The 7186-nt window shown below is 33.3% G+C and overlaps 1 protein-coding gene across 2 annotated transcripts in view; it reads right to left on the minus strand.

The window, feature by feature from the left end:
- Positions 1–7186, minus strand: part of LOC119834250 (protein peste-like) — a 70519-nt gene that overhangs the window by 13014 nt on the left and 50319 nt on the right. For both annotated transcript variants that reach the window (XM_038358586.1, XM_038358585.1), the window contains exon 3: positions 2384–2522. In XM_038358586.1, the coding sequence (XP_038214514.1) occupies positions 2384–2522 (139 nt within the window). The remainder of the gene's footprint in view (positions 1–2383; positions 2523–7186) is intronic.

Consider the following 7186-nt stretch of genomic DNA (forward strand, 5'->3'; position numbering starts at 1 on the left):
GTAATAAATGTTATTTGCAGTTAACAATTTTCTTTTTTCTTTATTACAATATTTATGGCAAGACTAGGTATTTACTACTGCTTTTTCTCTGTTGTTGACTTCTGCCCTCATTTGCTGTTATCAACATTTTTATTTTAGATATCTGTCTATGATAATTACTTTTCTGTGGGATATCTTTTGTCATAGTGAATCTGTCTCATTCTTCTTTTGAGTGAATTTTCAATGACTTAATACAGGTACGAGTAATACAGATAATTAAAAAACATTAATTTGCATTTACGAGTCTGTAAACAGTTAGTGACATCCTTGTAATATTCAGATAACTTATAGTTATTATTATAACCTATGTTACTACTATAGTTTAATGTTAAAAGAAATTTCAATATCGATTAAGCAGTTTCGGCGTTAATCGATACCTACAAATGAAAAACGTCCTAAAAATGTCGAAAATGTCAAAAAATTGTAAAACAAAAAAGAAAACAATTATTATTTAGGTGTATCGTACAACAAACATTTATCGCGTAATTACTAACACGAATGCATATTATCAATAATATAAGTACATACGAGATTATTTAACACTCTTATCAATTACATTAATATTGACCTACTTAACATGACCATTTCAGAATAGATAACTGGGACACTATTATGTAAGTGTGTGAGAAACGATTTAGCAGATAAAGACGATGCAGTTTTTTCTTAGCGTTAAAGCATGTTTTATAATGCTCTTAAAAAGAAAAAAACAGAATAAGTATGATATGCTTTAGGATATATGCTTATTTGATAGTGTAATGAAAACATGATGCTACCGACTTGATACGGAAGAAAACAATGACAAAGATACCTCTGAAAATCTAATATATAAAATTCTCGTGTCACAGTTTTCGTTGCCATACTCCTCAGAAACGGCTTGACCGATTTTGATGAAATTTTTCATATTTATCCGGTATCTATGAGAATCGGCCAACATCTATTTTTCATACCCCTAAATGATAAGAGTAAGGCAGAACAGCGTTTGCCGGGTGCAGCTAGTTTCTTATAAGAATATAAATCAATAATTCAGTATTTTGTCAAATTACTCTTCAACATATAAAAATAAAAGCCCGTGGTACTAATTTACTCGTTCGAATTGTGGTAAATTGCTTTGTTGGTGAGCAACGTCTACACGGTTACATGCACACACGTGTGTCGATCGAACACACTGACCGTTTTAACAAGTTTGATCCATTATAATATATTATTCTTAATTACAAAATTATGTAACTAAGGATTGTAAGTAAAAGTCTAGAACGTGTGTTGTCACATTATAAACATATATTAAATCAAACGATATAATATTTCTAAAAAGATATGAAATAACAAGGTAAACTCTTCATATGAGATAAGGTTTAAGGTTTTGAGTAATAGCTATTAATATATGACATTATATTGAAAAAATTCCAGCCCATATGAGAGAATATGAACACGACTTTCAATCGAAGAAGGAGATTCAAATCTTTCTTCAAAAACGATGACAATAGTGATAAAAAATTATCAAAATGTGTGGTACCCTTACTAGGTCCGCCAGTATCCAGTTTATGTGGGAAAAAAAAGGATGTGGGAGAGACAAGATTAAAATTTTAATCAGTCATATTGATAAGGAATACTGGTGTGACAGTTAACATAAGGATACGGTGGAAAAATCTACTCCAATGACATCTGGCATTAATTTTCAAAGTCAATTTTCAGCATTGACACTAAGATCGTTGAACTACAGATAAAGTTTATTTCAGGAGTGACATATCGATTATCGAAGGGAATTTATTATTCTTTATCAGAACAATATTATTCAAGACATTAAGATCTGTTTTGTCCTCTTTTATCATTCTCCTTGGTGAATTATCTCCAGACAATTTATTATAACCGACGTTCGCAAAGACGAAGGAGGTTCTACATTCGGCGGTTATTTGTGGTTTTGTTTCTCGATAGTTCCGTGGGTGTTCAGCCGATTGGCATGATTCATTGTGTATTTAATAGGAATTTGTTGTCTTTAGGTTTCAGTTTAGAATATGGACTGGTACTACCACACCAAGGACGTCTCCTCGTCGTCACGTCCTCAGAAAAAGGACACTCCTTTTTTGAAGAAGAGAATTATGTATTTGAATTAAAAGTTTACTTTTGAACACTGTTATCGATAAAATATACTTATATTATACAGTTTTCAAAGTGGTTTCATTAACAAATTTCCTATGTGGGAGTTGCACCACATAAGATCACCGTCAAATAGTAAGTAGCATGCGAATAAGTCTGTTGAAGTGCGATCCTTCTCGTATTTCATATTTTTCAAAAGCGGACTACGTTTACCGAGGCTCTACAACTGGTAATATTCCAAAAGGATTACCTAATTCTTCCAGGTTGGGAATTTCTTCCGGAAACTTTTCTGGGTTTGTCCAATTGAAGAGATAGACGTCAAATAGTAGAGGCAACGTCGGCGCTACCCAGTCGCGGAAGGCACGGGAATCCGGCTTCAGTGCTATTTGCTGGAACAAACATAATTTTATTGAGTAAATGTGCAGTGTAATCGTAATGACATTTATGCTAAAGCACCCCATACATCTGGAAGATAATTAAGGTATTATGTTACAATTACAGCTTGTCTTGTCGGAAACTTTAAATTTCAACGTAAATAAAAGTTATTTCAATCAGCACAAAAGAGTATCATATTATTTTGAACCAGAGTAATTTAAAAACAACAGAATTCCTTCCTTCAATAAGTAAGTCGCGTTATTAGTCTGGAGAGAGACCATAATTATAGAAATCGTTGATAAATTTGTTAGAGGAACAAATTACCGACATAATTTATTTTTAATTCTAAAGTTTGAAGTTGCCAACTAATCTACTTCTAATTACTAAAAATGCGTACTAGCTAACCTAAAATTTTGAAGCGCTAAGAGTTATTAGCAGCACCTATTATAGTTTTTTGCTTTGTTGTTGTTTAAGTACCCACATAATATGGCTACAGATGCAAATGCCGTTTAAAAATAATTAATGATGAAGGAGCAAATTGAATTTAAAACACTTGGCGTTTCTTGACTAAAGAAAGACAAAACAAACGCTCTAGATAGCCCAAGATTAAACCAAATCAAACAATCATCATCATAAGTTATCATACGTTTATTCTCTTCCTAGAACTATACTGTTTTTGCCCCTCACCTATTCATTGACTCCTGATATATTGCGAAGCTTAACACACGAGTATCATTCCCCCAATGAATCTCACTGCAAAATTTCCGTTCGATGACATTGTATGCTTTAATTACTATGCGACAATAGTTATTGCGGATTAGCCCAATTGACTGGAGGTCATTTCGGATTAGAAATTAATCAATGGCTGATGTATTCAAGGTGCGTTCCCATTAAGGCATAATTGCTGGAATATTTGCCTATAACTTGCAAAACGATTAGCGACCTGATCTAGTTAAGATACTGTACATACATATTGGTGACGGTAAGGACGTAGAAAAACTGATTCGAAATATGTTAACAATTCATGGCTTTCTTGAATGTAGTTGTTGTATAATTGAAATAATTCTAAATTCAATTCTGGAGTAAATTAAGAAAAGGCACAATTTAGCAAGGCAAGAGAACTTCGGAGAATCAGTCAGGAGATTTGATTGGCTACATACCCTCCATGAAAATATAACCTGTTCATATTTTAAGGAATATCAGGAAGGAAAGGAGCAGAAATTGCTGCCACACATCAGACTGACGTATCAGTTTTTTGGTTACGTTGATGTTTTTATATATTTGTTAATTGTTGTTTTACAATTATGGAAATAAAAGAAAACAAATACAGACTATATATTTTTCCAAAAATCTACTCCTAAACGGTTATTATAATCATATATAATTTTTAACAAAAAGCTAAACCACTTTCAAGTTTTTACGGTTCACCATTAAAATGGAAAAACAAATCGGTTCACTCAGTAGAAAGTTCTGAGGTAACAAAGCCAATAATAAATACGGTCCTATGCATAAACTCCTCTATTTTTGAAATCGGTTAATAAATGAGGAAAATACAGTGAAAACATATTATTACGAACAATGTTTGGTATTTAAATTATGCAAAAGATTAATTAGAATTTACGTTAAAAATTATGTTTAAGTTCGATATATTATTTGCATTCTGCATAATATTGAAATCAATTTGCTTAAAGACCACTTATTAGTTCTGCATTCAACTGAGAATAAATTCTATATTTATAAAATAGCATTAAAAAATATGTTATAAAAATTGAAATACGTTAATACGATATGTGTAAAAAATATTTAAATATAAGAACATATTTTTAAATGTAATTAATTTGTTCGAATAATAATGCAAAACCAATGTAGCATTCTTATTTAAAGAAATAAAAAATCGTTTTTAACAGACATTTTATCGTTTTTTGATGACCGGTTTAATATAAATGCACAAGATAAGATACGGAAATAGACCTGTTTATCATTTTTACATTTGCTTAATTACATTATATGCATGCACCTCTACTAATATTATAAATGCGTAACGTTATGGTAGTCGAGTATGCTTCGGCACGAATTGGGCCAGCTCGCACCGGGGAAGTACCACACCCCCACAGAAAACCCGTGAAATAGTGGCATGCCACTGTGTTTCGTACAGTGAGTGAGGGAGCCGGAGGCCCTTTCCTCACCCGTTCCAGTCCATTTCTTCTTTCCAGTCTTTAATCCTTTCCTTTTCCCTTACCCCATAAAAGCGGACAGCACATTCGTATAGGCACTAACTTTGCGAATTGTCGTGGGCGGTGGTGATCGCTTACCATCAGGCGATCCACCAGTTCAGTTGCCTGCTATGACATAAAAAAATGAAAAAGTTTGTTTGTTTGTCTTTTTTTACGTCGCAACGAAGCTATTTCAATGAGGGGGTCGAGCAGGCTTCGGCACGAATTTGGTCAGCTCGTACCGGGGAAGTACCATATTCTCACAAGAGATCGGCGTGTAATAGCAGCATGTTTCTGTTTCATAGAGTGAGTGGGGGAGCCGAAGGTCCTTTCCTTTTCCTCACCATTCCCAGTTCACTCCTTCTTTCCAGGCGTCCAAGCTATTTTAGCCTGAATTTTGCAGCCTAAGAGCTTTTGACCCAATGAGTAAAACGGGACAGTCTTCCTTTCTCTGTTAGTCTGTCTGTCCGTCCGTGATGGTTATTACAGTTAAAATTATCATATAATTTACCAAATAATAAAAAAAACCTAGTTAATGTGCCAATCCTTGTTCTAAGTCAGGATTGGCACGGTCATAAATTAATTGAATGGATTATGCAGTTACTCGTTTTTATTTATACATAGCCCGAAAATTGCAAGTCCGACTCGCACTTGACCGTTTCTTATTTTACATATAAAAGCAAAATTCGAAGAGAAGAATGAACCAAACTAAGTTAAAGCGTAAATCGCCTCAACCCGTCTGCAGTTGTGCTGACAACATTTTTATTTATTTAAGAATTTCATTTAAAACACAGTCTGTATTCAATCGTTTTATTATCAGATCGCTCTTGGTACATCTATTTATTTTATTTATATTGCATTCCTATGATTGTATATATAATTGTTTTTCCTCAACGCGACAGTTGAATTTTAATCTGATGTTATCTGATAAGAAATATTTAGACTTGAGACATTTTAATAGAATTTATATAATATACTTATCCCTACTCATATAATAAATGCGAAAGTAACTCTGTCTGTCTGTCTCTCTAAACCACAGAACCGATTTTGATGAAATTTGGTATGAAGTACTTGGAAAAGGACATAGGATACTTTTTATGGCGAAAAATAGGTGATGAAAGTTACTTATTGCGAACATAAAATCATGTAAGATTCTTTCACACCTAAACCCCTTAACCAATTTTGACAAATGGAACGAATTCTACGCGAGCGAAGCCGCGGGCGGAAAGCTTGTAGATTAATAGAAATGGTCCCGCGTGCTCTTATACAGAGTACGTAAGGAAATTATGTAATCCTGGCGATCCTAATCAGGATAATAAGATAAACTTAAAATTATTGTATGTCACCGATTACATACAAACATTTATAAATCCATACTAGTATTATAATGCTGAAGAGTTTGTTTGTTTGAATTTCAGGAACTGCTGATATTGGTCCGATTTGAAAAATTCTTTCAGTGTTCGATAGCCCATTTATTGAGGAAGACTATATATGTACCACGGGCGAAGCCGGGGCGGACCGCCAGTATAATAATGTATATGTACCTACAGTAACTATACCTACAAATAATATAAAACGAAAGAACAGTTTGTTTATTTGGACGCACTTATCTCAGGAACTACTGGACCGATATCAAACATTCTTTCACCGTTGGATATGTCCGTGAACCTGAGTGCTACAGGCTATATATGTACCACGGACGGAGCCGGGGCGAACCATCAGTCATACTATAGAAGTACTAACAAGGTGAACAATATAATAAATTGTATCTTTACGATACTAATATTGCGCAACATATTTTAAAAATTCCAAAATCTAGTCATACCAGTTATCAAAAATTTGATCACCGATAAAACTACGTCAGTTATGTAAGGCCGCCTTTTTTTAAATGCCATCTAATAAAGATGAAATTTTGCAGTCAAAATTAATGTTGCTGAAATGTCAAACAACTGAATGAAACAAGGCAAGTGTGTATATTTTTTTGAATATGATTAAAATTAGTATTAAGTTACCCGTGATAAATATAATAATATATACATAAAACCAATCGATTTATTTTTACCTATTTAAAACATTTATCCTATGTATGTATGCTTAGATCTTTAAAAGTACACAATGGATTTTGATGGCTTTTTTTAATAGATAGAGTGATGCAAGAGGAAGGTTTATATGTATAACATCCATTAAACCTCAGTAGGCCACAGCCCTACAGATAGCTTGAAATAGTAGTATATAAATTATAAATATATTAACTGCATTTCGTACATTGAGTTAGAGGAGTCACACTCCCCAGTCCTTTCGCTTTTTCGCGTTGTCAATCCTTTCCTCAACCCTTATCTATAAGTAGCAAACGTCGTTTACAATATATAATATTAATTATATATATATGTCGGCGTGCAACCGCACTTCAAACAACACAGTCACGCATCTTCTAAAACAAATCTGATACATTGCAATCAATTAGG

The sequence above is a fragment of the Zerene cesonia genome, chromosome 19, assembly GCF_012273895.1.
Source record: "Zerene cesonia ecotype Mississippi chromosome 19, Zerene_cesonia_1.1, whole genome shotgun sequence".
NCBI lineage: Eukaryota > Metazoa > Arthropoda > Insecta > Lepidoptera > Pieridae > Zerene > Zerene cesonia.